The sequence below is a fragment of the Crocuta crocuta genome, unplaced genomic scaffold, assembly GCF_008692635.1.
Source record: "Crocuta crocuta isolate KB4526 unplaced genomic scaffold, BGI_CrCroc_1.0 scaffold32, whole genome shotgun sequence".
Classification (NCBI taxonomy): Eukaryota; Metazoa; Chordata; class Mammalia; order Carnivora; family Hyaenidae; genus Crocuta; species Crocuta crocuta.
The window spans coordinates 7,723,685-7,741,101 of NW_027529424.1; the positions used below are offsets into that span (position 1 = coordinate 7,723,685).

General features: G+C 45.7%; 1 protein-coding gene across 1 annotated transcript in view; it reads left to right on the forward strand.

Moving 5' to 3' along the window:
* The first annotated feature begins 6 nt into the window (after positions 1-6).
* Positions 7-17,417, forward strand: part of ITIH5 (inter-alpha-trypsin inhibitor heavy chain 5) — a 77,868-nt gene continuing 60,457 nt past the window's right edge. The window contains exons 1-2 of the mRNA XM_077758408.1: positions 7-125; positions 9,273-9,317. Of these exons, the coding sequence (XP_077614534.1) occupies positions 36-125; positions 9,273-9,317 (135 nt within the window). The 5' untranslated portion in view covers positions 7-35. The remainder of the gene's footprint in view (positions 126-9,272; positions 9,318-17,417) is intronic.

Genomic DNA, 17,417 nt, shown 5'->3' on the forward strand with positions numbered 1-17,417 from the left:
GCCCCGCCGGGCCCTGCCGCGCTCTGGCCCCCGCCATGCTCCTGCTGCTGGGGCTGTGCCTGGGGCTGCCGCTCTGCGCGGGGTCGCCGGAGGAGGCTCGGCCCCGGGGTGACACTTCGGAGCAAGTAAGTAGAGGCGGGGGGGCCCAGACNCCCGTCTCCTCTCCGTTCCCCGGCCTTCTCCCGAGCTCCCCCATCTGCCGGCCGCTCTTGGCCGTCGCCCGCAGGGTGAACTTCCTGCAGAATTGTGTCTGGGACCTGACGTCCTGCACGACCAGATCTTGACTCCTGTTATCTGCGCGGATTTCTGCTGGTTTGTTGCTGTGGACGGTGTTCATTGTTGAGCGAGAGCCCCCAGTTAACTACAAAGTTTCTTCTCTAGGACGCATGTAGTGGTTGTGTGTTACTGCTGTTGCTCCTAGTTTTCCAGGGGAAAAGCAGTTTAGAAGTTCCAAACTCCCAGAAGCCTCCACTTTCCCCATCTGAAAACCGGGGTAACGCGACTTTCCCATCAGGTTTTTATCAATGGGTTCGCAGTTTAAAGGTGGCCTGGTGGTGGGGGAAGACCAAACACCAAGGGCTCACTTCCCCTAGCTAATGTTCTGTCCATCTGCCAGAGTTCATGTTTTAACTGTTTTTAAACATTTATTTATTGTTGAGAGACAGAGAGAGACATAATGCAAATGGGGGAGGGGCAGAGAGAGAGAGAGAGAGAGAGAGAACATCCGAAGCAGGCTCCAGGTCCAAGCTGTCAGCACAGAGCCCGATTCAGGGCTCGAACCCATGAACCGAGAGATCACCACCTGAGCCAAAGTCAGACGCTTAACCAACTGGGCCACCCAGGTGCCCCCCAAGAATTCACGTTTTAAAAGACTTAACCTGGGGCGCCTGGGTGGCTTAGTCGGTTAAGCGTCCGACTTTCGCTTAGGNATGTCTGAGGAACAGAAAAGCCTATTGAAAAACATAAGACGAACTGACAACAGATATCCATGTAAAGACCTCCTGGGGGAAGTGGCCGTGTCCCAGTTAAAGCAGGCAATGCTTATCTGCATCTCTGGGTGCTGTTCACGCATGCGCCATTTAAATTATTTTAAAATTGTTTAGCTTGAAGCATGTTTCACACGATGGGAACAGGTGATAAGTAGGCATACTGGCCCTGGCCTTTTCCAGCACTTTGGTTTGAAGAGCAGATCTGGAAGATGGGTCCTCTCTGGTCGACTCTGCACATGGATGTGCTTTCTGCAGAATAAACTAGGCGATCGTTTGCTTGTACAGTTGCCAGGAGGAATAACCAATAAAAATTCCAGGAGGGTGAGAGGTGGAGTGGAGAAAGTGCAGGCTTTGGATCCAGAAAAGAAAACCTGGTCTTTGCTTTGCCCTTTACAGTTGTGTGGCCTGGACAGGCTGCGTAATCCTTCTGGGCCTTGCTGTCTGTTGGTCACCGCAGAGAATACCCCTCCTCTCGAGCGGACTTGTAAGGATTCAGCTGCTAGTTGGTGTAAAGGACCTGGTGTGCAGCGGGCACTCAATAAGTGGTAGACATGGTAGTAAAGTCATCAAGGGCACGGGCTTGGTGTCAGGCTGCATGGGTTCGATTCCTGGTCCTGTCACTAGCCAGCTCTGTGATGCTGGGCAAGTCACTGGAGGCTTCAACGTCCAATTCTGTAAAATGTGGGCAATACTAGGGTGTTAAGGGTTGATAGTTAATAAGCCTGGAGGGCTTGGCCCGGTGTCCGCACTTACATTAGCTCCTGCTGCTGGGCTTGGACGGCTGAAGTGCAGAGGGAAGGAATTTGGGGTAAAGAGCTTGAAACTTTTGTGGAAGGGGTGGAGGGAGGAAAGTGTGGGAGGAACTGAAACAAGGATTCCGTTTACGAGCGAGGAGGAGGGAGCGAGGAGGAGGGATGAGGGCGCCAGCATCGGCCAGAGCAAGTGAGCTTAGCAAGTGAGCTCGAAACTTTCCCTGCACAGACTGGCTTTGGCCCATTTCAAGGATTTCCTGCTGCCTTCAAACCACAGCGCTATTTATTCATCTTGAAAATGACTAACTCAGACAAAAACTGCAAGATACGAAGTCCTATGAAAGTTTGCAATTTTACCTTTTTATCTCTATTAAATGAACAAACCTCTGTGTGTGTGTGTGTGTGTGCGCGTGCGTGCGTGCGTGTGTGTGTGTGTGAGACGTAGGATTTAAGAACACGGGCTCCAGAACCAGACTTCCTGGGTCCAAATCCTGGCTCTGCACTTCCTGGAGAGTTACTTTTCGTCTGTCTGTGCATCTCTAGTTACTCATCTCGAGAGTGACAACGATGAAATTAATTAAAAGGAGCTTGAAGATTGAAGGAATTAATATACTTAAAACAAGAGTCTGTGGCCGTGTAGTTGATGCTTATTCCCCATGGGTTCAAAATGATATACAAACTTAATTTTTTACTGTAAATGAGTAGGTGAATTTTATGTAAATTTTAACTTACATGAACTTGTCTGTTCGCTAGAATTGCACCTGCTATTGTTATTTCTCTTCATTTGGCCATATCACTAATGACACCTCAAATTCAAGCTCCTTTCTGCCCTCTGGTCCTCCGCCCCATTTGTAAACAATGTCACCCAGAGTGGGGCATTGGTGACCAGTGATCTTCAAACAAGACCCTCAGGAGTTCATTAAATATGCAGACTCCCGAGCCCCCACTCCCATCCGTTTAGATCCATTAGGTTTGGGGTGGGGTGCAGGGCATCCTGATACACATGATCTGCGGACCACACCTAGAATAGTACTGCTTTAAAAGAACCTTCCAGGAAAATAATGTTAAAAGGGAAGTCTCTTGTATAAAATCAGCCTGTTACAGGTTTATCTGTTTCCCAAGTTTCAAAATGATGTGGCTTCCTTAAATCAGGATAGGGCTGTATTCCTCTTGGTGCAAAAGCAGTTTTTCATTTACAAAATCATGATAGCGACTAATTATTGCATGTTCAAAATGTCCCAAAGAGTTTGCTAGTGGCTCTGTGTAAAAATAAGAAGAAGCATAAAAGGGTATGAGTAAGAGCATCCCGAACCAGACTGCCTGCGTTCAAATGTGCATTCCCAGCACTAACTGGCTGTGTGTACTTGGACAAGTGACTTAAACTCTCTGGGCCTCAGTTTCATCATCTGCAGGATAGAATTGTTGCTCTCATCAGCAGGGTAATGGATCTAGGTTTTCAGAGGCAAATAAAGTTTACATAATTGGCAGGGCCCTCTCGGAGAAAAGGTATATCAAATTACGGCCACAAAGTTAGGTGCCAAAGTGAACATTTATTTAGGACGATAAATCACAACAAATGACTCGTTTTTATAGGCTTACAAACACCACAGGTGTCCCCCTTTGTTAAGGGACCGTACAAGTGAGAGATCCTGAAGCTTACATTTTATTAGCCTCTAAGTAACAGTAAGATAATAAACCCACTTCTGCTCTTATGGCTGTTGCGAGGATGAAGTGGGTTAATTCAGGCAAAGTACGTGTATTCAGTAAGCACTAAAGTAAAATGAGCTACTTTTTGTTGTCTTTGGACAGCCTGGTTAAACCTCTGACTACCACGGTGAGGAAAGTCTCTGGGTGCGTACTTTCCAGGAGAGCCATGGAAATCTGCCCACAGGAGACATACCTGAGTGATATATGCGGAGTCCGGGGTAGAACCCAGGTGTGCTCAATGCCAAAGCCAGGCTTTCAAGGTCTCCTCCAAAGACAAAGCCACTTTCATACTTATAACCTAATGGAATTTGTCTTGATGTGACGTTTATCTGTGGCTCCTGGCATGTGGATAGTGTTTAGGATAGGCTTGTGGTGCGATACTATTCTGATCCCCTGAGTTGAGAATTTCTGGAGTGTTAATTTTTGATGATCTGTCACGTGCCACCAAACCTTTGGAGTCAGAAACACGAAGCACGAATCGAGACGACACATTTTTTTTTTCTTGTTTTTGGACTTAACTCGTTAACAAGTAAAGTCCATACGAGATTTTGTGGGCTCCAGGCCACTCTGTACCGTCTCCTTCATGTGCAAGCACGTGATTGGAGAAATGGAGTCGTGAGGCTGAACCAGAAGGAGCTTATCTCCGGAGAGAGTGCAGACATTTACTCACTGCCAAGCCAGCCATCTCTCGTTTCTTTGAGCGGGAGGGGGAGAGAGGATAAGGACGTACAGACAACTGGGTCCTTTTTCCAACCAGCACTCCTTCCCAAGCCTTGGATGCTCCACTAAAAGCAGTCTCGCCTCCCGCGTTTTCAGGCTTCGGTTTGGAGACCCCAGAAAGCTCTCTCTTGCTAAGGAGTGACTGGCTGCATTTAGGAAGGTGGGGCCCTGGGATGGAGGCCTGAGCTCTTTATGGTGGTGGTGGGGGGGTGTTCTGAATCCCCTTCTTATTTTCCTAGAGGCAAAGTCCATCTGCCTTGTTTTTCACAGGTGAAGAAAAGAAACAGTGAATTGCCTAAGCCCAGTGGCCATTTTTTTTTTTTTTTTAAACCTACGTGGAAATTGTTTGGCATTGTAGCCCGAAAGTGAAGTTTCTTCTTCCATGGCTGAGGTCATGGGCACCGTGAATTGAAAACGGTTAATAGCTGAACTACCTATAGCAACATCACTCCCAAGGAGTAAAACTTCTGTGTGTGAGCCATGTAGACTTACCCAAATAGGGATCTTCTCAGGTGAATTATCCTCAGTCCAGGTGACAGTTGGTGACTCCAGTGCCTTTCCAACCTGTAGGCCTACGTCTTGTTTCAGTGCCTATAAGAGATATCTGAGGCACTGACGTATGAGTTCCTGGATCTTGGTGTCAGGATTTCAGAATATTTTCAGGGATGGTGGCCAACTGGTAGGTAGGTTCCTAGCACAGAGCCCTGTAGGAACTCACGACTTCAGTCCCTTGATGTGGTGTGGCTGAGGTTGGCTCAAATGCAGTGTCCTTTGGATCTGTTATGGGACCTGGGGTCACAGACCTAGTGATAGAGCTCAAGGGAAGAGGAGAGGGAATGAAGCCTGTCTTTATGCCTCTCTTGAGTCATCCTGGGTCATTAAAGCATCTCTGCTAAGAGGGAAGCCTGTGCTCTACATATTCTGAGTATCTTTCACCCTGGTTAGAATTAGAGTTCACTGTCTTCCTCTCTCCCCATGCCCTTCCCATTTATGGGCTTTTTGGAATGCTCCAAGGGTATTTCTCTTCTCTTCTACTCGTGATCCAACACTGTGATAAATCTTGGGGGAAAAAAACAGTCCCTGCTATTCAGATTGTGAACATTTAAGCAGTACCTGCCACCTTTTACCTCGAGCTGGACTAACTGATCATGTAGATGGGGGATTCCAGACTCCATAGCTGTGACTGTGATTGCTACGTTCTTTGCACAAAGGAAACCTTCACCTACCCTCTACCCCGCTGCTTGGCCCATACGGGTTGGAGAGGCGGTGGGAGATCTCTGAAGCTATTTCTCCACATAGTTCCTGTACTGATTGTCCATCAATTTCTCCTGCCCTTTCACCCCACTCCCCAAGCGCCTGCATGACTGGTTCCACCATACCTCCATCGTAAAGCTTCTCAAGGCCACTGGGAGCAGAGCAAACTCTACTTTTGTCTGTTTCCTTTGTAACTTACAAAAACTACCCTGTCAGTTAAGTTTGCAAGAGCACACGTTGCTTTCTTTCAAGTTACGTAGTATGGTCCTCGATGGCAAGGATCATGGCTTATGTTTCTCAGTAAATATTGCAGCCTGGACATCTTCTGTTCTGATGCTTGAGAAATAAGCTCAGCTCGGTAGAGCAAAGAATTTTATTTGAGCCATCTGGCAAGTCTACGATTTGGAGCCCCAAGCTCTTGAGATTACTGCTCATGGCAGTCCTTGACAATGAGCTGGAATCAGTTACGTATCTGGGTTTTTAAAAAAATTTTAAATGTTTATTTATTTTTGAGAATGAGAGACAGAGTATGAGCAGGGAAGGGGCAGAGAGAGAGGGAGAAACAGAATTCAAAGCAGGCTCCAGGTCTGAGCCGTCAGCACATAACCCGACGTGGGGCTTGAACCCACGAACCATGAGATCATGACCTGAGCCAAAGTCGGATGCCTTACCGACTGAGCCACTCAGGCGCCCCTGCGTATCTGGTCTTGAATCCCACTCTCAGATTCTTATGAGGCCAATGGGCAACCCTTGAACAATAAAAGGGATCAGGAATTCCTAACTAAAAACAATGCTGATGACATTGGTGTAATTTCCAGAGCCAATCCTAGCTGGCACCAGGAGTCTGTCTGTACCAGAAAGTTTTGATTCTGGTTCAATCTCGTTTAAACTTGGACTGAAGTGCTGCCATGGTGATCCCCTGAGACCTCAGATAGTCATCTAAAGAATGAAAAACCAACTTCTCTTGTTCTCAGTAAAGCTTGTTTATTTTCTTGGAGGACCTATTTTACAGAGGAGGGAACTTCAAAGAAAATACTTTTTAGATCAATCACAGATCATAATACCTGAGAGAGGCTGGGCTTTCCCTCTGACCATAGCTGTGTTCAGCGATCTCCAGACTATTCCACGGTTTGAGGAAGGGAAAGGCCTGAGATGAACCTGCAGAAGTGGTTGGTTGTGGTGGTGCTGGTGGTGGGGAGGCTGGCCCAGAATGCTTATTATGAGCTCCATGGAGAGCGTCTCAGACATCCCCCCTCATTTTAGAAAGAGAAACCGGTGTATCCTACTCATTCTTGGATTCTCATTTGGAGTCAGGGCCGTAGGTGTCAGTGTGAGTCCTGTGGCATTTCTTCTGTTCCATGCTCTATAGAATAGGACACTCTGTACTGGCTTATGATGATAATTTATAATAGCATATATTACACATATATATATATTTTTCCCCAGGGAGATCAGGAGAGGATAGGGATTAAAGCAGTTACTGTTATGAGTTCAGTTTCCCAAATGGAAATCTCTTTATTGGTCTTTCTTTTTTCTGTTATGGAAGTAAAACACAGGAATTTGTCAAAATGTGAGTTAATACAGGGAAGCGTAAAGAGAAAAAGTTGAGCCAACCACAGGTAACAGCCATTACATTTCGGTACACATTCTACACATACAAACACGTGGACTTACACAAAACGAGATCATGTTAGATGTGATGTTTTGTTGCCAGATTTAATCACATAAAACGAGTCATGGATTTATTCATCAGGAGAGGCTAGGTCATTCTGTGGTAACGATGGCTTCGAAATCTCAATGTCTTAGATACCGAGCATGTACAACTCGTCCGTCCTGGGCCGGTGGTGGTCCCTGGGAACTTGGGCTTGAAGGAGCAGCTACCATTTCAAACACTGCTAATTACTGTGCCAGAAAGAAAAAGCAGTTCTGTGGGACGGTACATCTGCAATTAAATCATTTAACCCAGAAGTGACAAATGCTACTTATATTCATAACTTCTTGGCTAGAGCCAGTCACATGGCCCTGCCTTCCCACAACGGACCGAGGAAATGCAATACTCCTGTAGACAGCTAGATAAATGTTTGGTGATGAGCATCAAAGTTCAGTAAAGTGAACATTTATTGATGCCAATAAATATAGATACATATCATTATTTTCTGTGCTTGATCTGTGTATCATAATATACTTAACCAGACCTCTTTTTAAATATTTTATGCCATTTCTAATTATTAACAATTGTTTTAAAAGTTGTAAAGAATTTTCTTATTTTTTTCTGTTATTTTTTTTTCTCTCACAGTACTTTTCTATAAGTAGGGTTTTTCAGTTAAAGACATGCCTACTGGTGGGAATGTAAAAATGTTGCAGCCACCTTGGAAAACAGTTTGGCAATTTCTTAAAAAGTCAAACTTAACTTTACTGTATGGCCCAGGCACTCCCCTCCTGGATATCTGTCCAAAAAGTTTAGCATTATTCATAAAAGCCAAAAAATGGAAATAACCTGAATGTCTATCCCCTGGTGAATGGATCAACAAAATGTGGTCTATCCGTACAAAGGAATAGTATTTGGACATGAAAAGGAATGAAGTACTGATAAATGCTACAGCAGGGATGACCTCAGGGCACCTGGGTGACTCGGTCGGTTGGGCATCTGACTTTGGCTCAGGTCATGATCAAGCGGTTTGCAGGTTCAAGCCCCACGTCAGGCTCTGGGGTGACAGCTCGGAGCCTGGAGCCTGCTTCTGATTCTGTGTCTCCCTGTTTGTCTGCCCCTCCCCCACTTGTACTCTGTCTCTCTCAATATTAAATAAAACATTAAAAAAAATTAAAAAACAAAACAAAACAGAGATGACCTTGAAAAGATGACACTAACTGAAAAAAGCCAGTCATAAAAGACTGTCTACCATACGAGTCCATTCCTATGAAACGTCAGCCAACGATGGGCAAGCCCACGGGGACCAAGTGGATTAGTGGTTAGGAGGTGACAGCTAAGAGGTGCAGGCTTTCTTTTTGACATAATAAAAAAACTTGATGGTGGGATGAATGCACAACCCTGTGGATATACTAAAAAAACTAACTGGTGCGCTCTAAGTGAATGAGTTATATTTGTAAATTGCACATTGTAGCTCTGTTAAAAAAAGATACTCATAAAGTCTAGGCGTATTTTTCAAGTTTTTGATCTATGTTATCAAGTTGTCCTCTGGAAAGGATGATTTATTACCCACAGCAATGGTAGTTAACACTTTGTTTAAACAGTGATTTGCTATGAATGATGTTCAACAATCAGCTAATAAGACTTTCAAATGAGTCCAGAGTGGCTGATTAATTAATGCAATGTCTTTTCAATGAGGATTTTATCACCTTCTCCTGCCCCTCTTCCACATGTGGGAAAGCATAATTAAGCCAGAAAAAGTACAGTAAGAAACTTCAAGGTAAATTCGGTTTTGCTTGCAGAGTGTCCTAAAGTTTTGAGTTGGATAATTGAACCCATCAGAATAGAACTGAATACATTCGCTCATTGTAATAGACAAAAAAGAGCTTTATTTTCAAGTCAGAAATACGGTGAAACCAAATCTGGATATTCTGATGAATTCTTTGTTTTCAATTGTTTCATACTTACTGTTGTAACAGATAGAAGAACCCTCAGGTGAGGTAGTGACATCATGGGTCAAGCAGCCAACCAGGACTTAAGGGGGTGAGTCTAGTCTGGGCTGGCAGCGGTTTAATTAAGGGTCCAATCTACTTTTCAGGATGGATAATCTCTCCCGTAGCTTGGGTCGGTTTTAACCCTCCTCGTGTAATTCATTTACGAATGGCCTCACAATCATATTTCATGGCTCTTTTCTTCTTACAGGTTGCTCTCAGGGAGCCAAGGCAGGTCAGACTGTTGCAGAGGCTGGTATGTATNGGAGTTTCAGAGCCTTTAAAAAAACAAATTAACCTATACATTTTCTGGCATTCTTACATACGATAAAGGCTTTGTTGTGAAGTAGATAACTAAAGCAAGGCAGGAAGTCACACTCGGAGATGACAGCGTCCTGTGATGGGGTTGAGCGCGGCTCTCGGTGCATGCTGGGGCTCTCAGATTGGAATTTGGGCACCTGATCAGGGACCCTAAGAGCTCACTTGACCCAATCTCAGTCCTTCCTTACCATGGCGGGTGCAGGGCAATATTGGGATGTGGGGACGTGCCTACTGGCTCTGGGATGTGGATTCTGCAGCAGGTTCTCAGAGGGTAGACATCTCTCCAGGGTCTGTCTACACCTGGGAGCTGTGTGAGTCAGTGCCAGCTTTAGCACGACCGCCGCCACAACCGTTACCATCTTTGTTGGACTGGGGCGTCGTGCTCTCATTCTCTGCTTGGCTTCCTCCCCTTCCTCCTTCTGATCCGCCCAAGTTTATTAATCTCGTAGTCATTCTCTCATGTTTGCCTCCATGTTCACATCATCGTAGACAGATAGACAACGAACATAAACGTCGTTTATTGGGAATTGTGAGGAGTCTGGATTTTCCCCAGTTCACAAGCCCAGGGGTTCGTTTGTTGCCGTCGCGTGGATGCCGGCAGAACACAGGAGACTCCCGGCTCAGAGACAGAGGGCGATCATTGCTCACGGAGCAGCGGTGTTCTGACAGTCAGTGTCTGTCCCCTTCCTGGGCGCGGTTCCCATACGGTCACACAGAGAGGGCCTGACGACATCTCCACACGAGAGGAGCTCTGCGCCTGGGGTGCCTGACTCTTTTATGAGGACTCAGCCTGCCTGACCTGTGTCCCGAGAGGGGCACGTTCTCTTTATTTTTCTAGATCGAAACCCAACTTCCCCTTTGCCCTGGAGGGAGATACCATCTCCCTCTTCCAAAGCGGTTCACTGTCCAAACATCCTTGAAAAGACAATTCAAAACTAAGATAGCTAATGCCTCTGCTCGAAACATGTGCAGAAATTCCGGAGACTCATGGAAAATAGTCTCCTAGCAAGACCTGTACACATATTCATTCATGCACACATCCACGCATACATTCGTTCCAACTGAGAGGCTGAGTGTTTGTTTTTTTTGTTTTTGTTTATTTTTTTTTGAATGCTTGCTACTACCCTGCACCATGGTAGACACTGGGAATACAGCACTGAGCAAGACAGACCAAGGACCCTGTCTTTCATAGAACTTGACTTCTAAGGTGGGGTAGAGATAGACCAAAAAAGACATCGTATATGAATAAGTGACAAGTGTATGAGTAATGGAGGAGGTGACAGGTGGCATTGAGAAAAAGAACACGCCAGAGAAGATGGGGTAAACACAGACATTAGCAGATATGAGACTTCTGATCATCGCTTTCAAACAGTGGGATCATATAATGGCGGCTAATGGTGACTGAGGGCTCGCTGGGTGCTTTCACGTGTCGTAACTCAGTCGCTCTTGTCCAATCCTTTGAGGCATTACAGATGACAAAGCAGAGGCTCAGAGGGACTGAGTAACTCACTCAAGACCCTGTGTTTGGTGAGAGAGGGCAGAGCCAGGATGTGCGGCCCGTCTCTGGCGTCTGTGTGTGCTCTTACCTAACACACCACACCACCTTCTCAGCTACTTTTCTCCATTGCTTATGCTTTTCAATCAACAGTATTTCACTTGGCCTAACCGTGTCCATTCTTTTCGATGGTGAAAACTATTCCATGTTGTGGGTGCACCATAACTTATTTAGCATTCTGTGGATGAGCTTTGGGTTTCTCTCCAGCTTTTTTGACTCCTATAAAAAATGCTGCAAAAACCTTTTTATTTATTTTATTACATGGGTGCTTTGTATTCTTTTTAAAAAAATTTTTTAAAATGCTTATTTATTTCTGAGAGAGAGAGAGAGACAGCATGAGCAGAGAAGGGTCAGAGAGAGAGGGAGACACAGGATCTGAAACAGGCTCCAGGCTCTGAGCTGGCAGTCAGCACAGAGCCCGATGTGGGGCTCGAACCCACGAACTGTGAGATCATGACCTGAGCTGAAGTCGGATGCTTAACCGACTGAGCCACCCAGGCACCCCTGTGGGTGCTTTTTATTCTATGGCTAGCTTTTCAATAGGAGGATTGTTGGATCAAAGTGCCTGGACATTCTACATATTGGTAGATGTCATTAGACTACTTTTGAATACTATTGCTCTTAGTACTGTCTGTATGAATTCCATTTCTATCAGCATCGATAAGTACTCACATTTCTGCCAGGAGACATATATTACTTTTTGACTTGTCAGTCTCATAGATATTAGCTGTTTGTCTCATTGTTCCTTTAGCATTTGCATGACTACTTATGAGTTTAGACTTTTTTCTATACATTTATTGGCCATTTGGAGTGGTTCTTTTGGGAAGTGTGTGTGTGTGTGTGTGTGTGTGTGTGTGTGTGAGATACTCATCTTTCTATTCTCTTTTATCCCCCAGTGATTGGTATGAGAGAGATCTTTGCATGGTAGAACTACACTGTCTTCTGAATGGGAAGAATTCCCCCCTAAATGTGTCGTTTGTCGATGAACTTTGTTTATACTGTTTTCCATATAAAAGATTTTAAGTTCCTTCATAAAATATAAGTTTACCTTTTTAAAAAATAGCTTTTGAGTCTTCATTCTTGGTTTCCAAGATTTTCTTGACCCTTAGAATATTTGTGTAATCACTTGGATTTTCTTAAAATCTCTAAGAATTTTAAAAGCCTTTACTTTCACATGCTTTGTGCCTGTTTAACATGAGCTTTGTTTATATCCACAGCTGGTCCCAGAAGGCTCTTTCCGCGTAGACCTGATGCATCACTCTCTTTTGCAAATGTCTTTGGTGACTCCACGTTACCTGTAGGATAAAGTCCAGAGACATGTAAGGCGCTGTGTGATCTGGCTGTGGCCTGCCTCTTTAGCCTCAGTTTACCCCAGGAGTCTTCTTGTATTTCATGCTCTAGCCGCACCGCACTAATCTGAAGGTCTGTGAATGTTCCCTAAGCGATGAATAGAACGTGGGCGGCAACAGCTGCTGTTCTCCGGTCACTGCCAGCTCCTGAACCACAAGGATTTGCTTCATTTTCTTCTGAATTAATTAGATACCCTTGTTCTGACCCTCTCTGCCACCGCATACACAAAGAACATGTAGATTTTGAGAAGCAGGGGTATCTTTGTGCCTGCAGATCCAGAGCCCTTAACAAATATTCTCTTGGTTCTCACTGTCATCGTTTAACCTCCTGGGGGCAGGACCGTGTCTTGGCATTTCCCTCACAGTTGTAGTTGGGATTTGTGTTAAGCAGATGTGGTAAGACAGGGAGACCTGGAATTGATCATCATGAAGGAAGAGGTGGAGGCACCCTGGCGGTCTCCAGCTGTCTGGTATCTGGCCCCGGGGTGACTTGGGAAAGGGGGGTATTGGCCTGGCGTGTGAAAGCTTGGCGAAGGAGCTGGCTGGGCGCCGGCTCCAGACTGGTTGGTAGTGTATTAAGGGGGGTGGGGTCCTGCCAGGCGAGTCTGCCGTCTCCAGGAATGAGCTTGCCCTGGGAGGGACATCTCTCCAGGAGCGAGGCCCCAAATGCCAGAGCAGGAGGAAAATAGAAAACACAGTCCGGGGACGGGGTGAGGCACCGAGCGTCGCTACGTCACGGAGGGCTAGTTATGTGTGCGTCTGTTTCCTTCGTCCCGACTCCAACCATCGTGGTTTGCCTTTTGTTGGGAGGTGCAAAGAGTATGCTCTTTTCTCTGCATGAAGATGATCAGTGCAGTTTTAGGTTTCCTTTCCTCTAAACGTAATGAAATGTTGCGAAGTTGAATGTGTTATCACAAATAGACAGTTCGGAGCCGATGCCGCCCTCTGTGTACAGAGGGAGAGAATGGCTTCACCCAGGGGCACGTATGTCCTCAGGGAGATGCCTTGTGTGAACGTCTTCTGTTTCATGGGATGACACCATGGGCGGTGTTGCTCTTCTTGGAAGGGAGAGACATGAGGGTTCAGCGCAGATCTCTGCACCCAGATTCCACCAACCACCCGCCGCCAGCCTTCTGCCTCACATAGTGAGGGGGGCCCGAGGTCCGTGATCTCTAAGGTTCTCTGCCGTCTCCAGAGTTATTTCTTCTATTGGTCACTGGACAACTGTTAGACCAGAGTAAATCAACAAAAGGTTAATCTGGGAAGGGTCCTCGTTCTGGAAGATGCTGTCACAAACATTGCTCCCTTACATTTCCAGATGGTATCTTGGGTAATTCAGGACATCCTCTGGGTGGCTTGATTTTAAGTGGCTCACATGAGTCACACAGATGACTTGGGTCCCTCGAGCAGCTAATTAAGACACTCCCTGCCTCAAACCGCTTTTCCATCTGTTCAGCCTTTGTAGGAAAAACAGTGAAGAACTTGTTTTGTCACAGGAAGACTTGATTTTGCCTCCCATTTTCCAGTTGACATCCCCAAGTAAAATAATGAGTTAAATATAAATATGGAAAGCACGTTGGACTTTTAAGCACCGTGCACTGGGGAAAAACTGAAGCAACTGTTCTACATCCTTCCTTTTATGGCACATTTTTATAAACCTCTGCCATTCCAAGTTCTGTACTTGGCTCTGGGCTTTCGGTTTCCTGACAGTCCAATATTCTTCTCACACCGTACCCCCCTTTCTAATTAAACTACTCTTTTCTTAGTGCCAGGAATAAGCTAAGGCTCATTCCTGCTTCCGTGTCTTTTGTGTTTCCAGAATGTTCTTTTTGTTCTCTTTCACCACATACAAATTCTATATCTATTTTAAAACGTCTTCTTACGTTTACAGATCTCACTGATTGCTCTTTCTTCCAAATTCTGGAAGGTCCTCCAGCCAATGAGTAAAATGTAGGTCTCTACGTATCTTCCTATGTTGCTTTATATTTTTTGCACTTTCTTCCCAATGTGATCGGAAGTGCCTTGATGGAAGGAGCTATGTGTAATCGACCTTCTCGGTCCTTCATGGAATTTAATCTATAGTGGTGATTAACAAATTCTAGTTGATTACCATTTCTTTTTGGGGGGATATATATTTTTCTTTAATCATTCAAGATTCAAAAATTCATTCCATAAATGTTTTTGAGTTTTACTTTATGCTGAGAGCTATGGGGAAGAAACATAACCACAAGGAAGAAGTCACGGTTCTTGTTCTGAGTGTGCGCGCTGTCTGGTGGGGGGGGGGACTGGAGGAGCAGCCTGGGGGTGTGGACAGACCTGCCCACAACTGGTTCCCATAGATTGGAGACCGAGGGCGCTGTCTAGTAGGACAAGGGCCACGAGGCGTGAGTCACAGTGGGGGGCTCCTGTGGGAAAATAGTAACTGGGCAGAAGCAATCAAACTAAAATAGTTTCTTGAAACTTTTCTCAATCTGTCTCTTGGGCCCATAAACTATGCGTCCTACTTTTTGCTGTAATATTGTGGAAAATTTCTACCATATCCATAATCTCATTTTGAGGTGAAGCAGAAATACCGTAATAGTTAGACCTCATGTTTGGTGAGGTGTCTTCTAATGTCACATGAAATGATCATTGACACTATGAATAAGGACAAATCGGCATGACCTCACAGCTATCCTCAAGCGTACCAAGTGAAGAACATCTTAAATTACTTTCCGAACAGTGCTGGGCACGGGCTCTCTGCTGCAGGAGCTAGAGTTCGTGTGGAATGGCCCACAGCCCGGTCCAGACCCTTTGTTTCTCTAAGCTGCAGACTCCCTGAGCTCTTCTCCCAGTTATGGCTCTACTTCTATGTAAAAGAGTCTACTTCTAGGTTGATAACGTTTGAAAAATAACAGAATGTGAAAGCAGTGCCAAATGGATTCGACTTGTTCTGGGTCTTGAGTATTTACAACGTAATGGGCCATGAGGGGGGTTCCCAGGTCACTTTGAAATCAGCCGCAAAGACTGATACTGAGTATGCGTTTGGAGTGTTGGGTTACATTGGCCATCTAACAGTGAGTGGTCCCTGTGGAAAGTTTTGAACGGCCGGGCTGCCTCTAGATCCTTCCATGAAAGAGGCAAGATTGGAAGTCAGGGGCTCCCAGTTATCACGTGGGTTGATGGCCCCCTCTCTGTGTGACCCCAGGCCAATAAACTGCTCTGGCCTGTGTTGGCTGGGCGAGGGGGCTGGACTCTCACTCTTTATATTTTGTCCTTATCATTTATACTGTAACTTCCTCTAGTAGGGCTTCAGGGGTATGTCTAATGGACCTAAGTCCACAGAGCAGAGCAAATACAGTGCGTAGAGAACAGGGGCTCAGTTTCTATTGCTGTGTAAAGGCCTCTCCCCAGCCCCGCGGCCTGGAGCAGCCACCACTGGATTGTGCTGTCTGTGGGGCCGAGGTCCCGGCTGGCCTCAGACTAATGATTCTCTTGGCCACACGACATCGACGGTGGCCGGTCAGCTGGCAGTGGGCCGAGCTGGAAGGTCTTTGTGCACCGGGCCCCTGGGTGGCAGCCTTTGGCGCCCACGCATGCCTTTCCAGCGTGACAGTCTCCATTCAACCTGGTGACTCAGGGCCATGAGGAAAGTTCTGGAACACCTGGGTACACACAGTGAGGCTTCTCTGTGGCCTGGCCTCAGGAGTCCCGAACATCACTTCCGGCGTGTTCTCTAAGTGAAACAAGTCACTAAGGCCCAGAATCAGAAGGTAAATGAATTGAAATGCACCTCTCGGCAAGAAAAGCAAAGAATTTGGGGCCATCAAAAATTTAGAAAAAAAAAATTTTTATTGTATTAAAGTACATATAATCGTAAAATTTAACTTTTACACCATTAATTATCCAGTGGTGTCAAGTGCATTCCCAGTGCAGTACAGGTCCACCATCCATGTCCAAAACTCTTGTACTCATTATGGAAAACGCCCCCTTCCCCCTCCCTCAGCCCCTGGAAACTGCCTTTCCCCTTTCTGCCTCCATGACACTGATTACTCCAGATATTTCATACGAGGGGAACCATACAAGATTCGTCCTTCTGTGACTGATTTATTCTACATAGCATAACGTTGTCAGAATTAATCCGTGTTGTAGCATGTGTCAGGATTTCTGTCCTTTCTGTTGAGTAATATTCCATCATGGGTACAAATCACATCTTGTTTCTCTCTCCATCAGCCAGTGTGCACTTGGGTTATTCCATGTTTTGGCTGTTGTGAAAAATGCCTCTCTGAACACAGGTGTGCAAGTTGTGGCCATTTTTAATTTAGTGGAGCAGAGGACGTCAGTGAGCAGAACAAGCTTGGCCTAGGAACGATTTTAGTCGAAGCACAGTGAACATGGCGACTCTCACTGTCCGCGTCCATGAGACAGGAGGCGTGCACAGCCGGGACTGTGGGATTTGGGTCTGATCAAAGGCCACAGCCACTGTTAGTGCCAGCAGCTCACGGTCACGTGGGAATGTGCATCCACCGGGGCCTCCTTGTGTTGTTCCAAGAGAAATGGGCATTAGGGATTTTTATGTGAACTTTCCAATTAAATTTTTTTTTCTTTAAGTTTATTCATTTTTGAGAGAGAGAGAGAGAGAGACAGCATGAGCAGGGAAGAGCAGGGAGAGAGGGAGACACAATCCGAAGCGGCTCCAGGCTCTGAGCTGTCAGCATAGAGCCCGAAGCCGGTGCTCGAACCTGTGAACTGCGATATCATGACCTGAGCTGAAGTTGCATGCTGAACCGACTGAGCCACCCAGGCGCCCCTCATTTTTAAGTGTTGTCATGTACATGAAAACTTTTAAAAGGTTGTGCAAGTCCAATAAAAATGTGGTCTGTATCATTTGAGATTTCTTCCTAAAACACACCAATCAGTAAAGGTATGCAAGTGACTGAAATCAGGGCTTTATCTGTTTAAATAGTGCAGACCAGACATCAGCAAACTTTTACTTGAAGGAGTAGATAGTAAGTACTTCAGGCTTTGTAAGGTTATCATCTGTCACAGACACATGAATAGTTAACTGCTCTACATTATAGCACAAAAATAGCTCCAGACAGTGTGCGAATGAATGGATGTGAAAGAATTTGTGTTCAAATAAAACTTTATT